The 576-nt window shown below is 35.2% G+C and overlaps 1 protein-coding gene across 1 annotated transcript; it reads left to right on the top strand.

The window, feature by feature from the left end:
* The first annotated feature begins 29 nt into the window (after positions 1–29).
* Positions 30–570, top strand: LOC111375100 (kinesin-like protein KIN-7K, chloroplastic). Its single transcript, XM_022997890.1, has 2 exons — positions 30–291; positions 372–570. Exons 1-2 carry the CDS (start codon positions 44–46, stop codon positions 562–564), a joined length of 441 nt encoding a protein of 146 aa, XP_022853658.1. The 5' UTR covers positions 30–43; the 3' UTR covers positions 565–570.
* Positions 571–576: the final 6 nt, after the last annotated feature.

Here is a 576-nt window from a genome sequence, read left to right as displayed (position 1 = left end):
ATTTTCCTTTTTCTTCGTGATAATTAAACTAAAAGGTACATTAATGGCTACTAGACATGGATCAAAATCTAAAAGACCTAGTCCAAGAGCAGCAGCCAGTAACAATTCACTATCATCATCAACCACGTCATCGTCGCGGCAATTTTTAGAACCTTCTGTTGATGGTCTGAGCTCACCGGCATCATCATCTACAAAAAGTAAAGTTCATTACTTATACTCGGAAAGTTTGTCTTTGGATGCTGAGAAATCCAAAGAGAATGTTACAGTCACAGTGCGCTTCCGCCCTCTAAGGTGAAAATGTTTCTTTAAAATTGACCTAGTTTTACTCAATTTTGGTAGTTTTGTTTGTAATTTTGGTGATCTTCGTTTAGTCCAAGAGAAATTCGTCAAGGAGATGAGATTGCATGGTACGCAGATGGTGATACTATAGCAAGAAATGAGCACAATCCATCAATAGCATATGCATATGGTATATTTAATAAATTACTTCACTATTGTTATTTGATGGATTTGTATAGTCAAAATTTGGAATCTGCATGTGAAAACCAAAACAGAGAAACATAGACGTATTATAAA

This window comes from Olea europaea, unplaced genomic scaffold (genome assembly GCF_002742605.1).
Source record: "Olea europaea var. sylvestris unplaced genomic scaffold, O_europaea_v1 scaffold1338, whole genome shotgun sequence".
In the NCBI taxonomy this organism is placed as follows: domain Eukaryota; kingdom Viridiplantae; phylum Streptophyta; class Magnoliopsida; order Lamiales; family Oleaceae; genus Olea; species Olea europaea.
The sequence above is the reverse complement of the archived record's forward strand: the minus strand, read 5'-3'. Positions and strand labels throughout refer to the sequence as shown.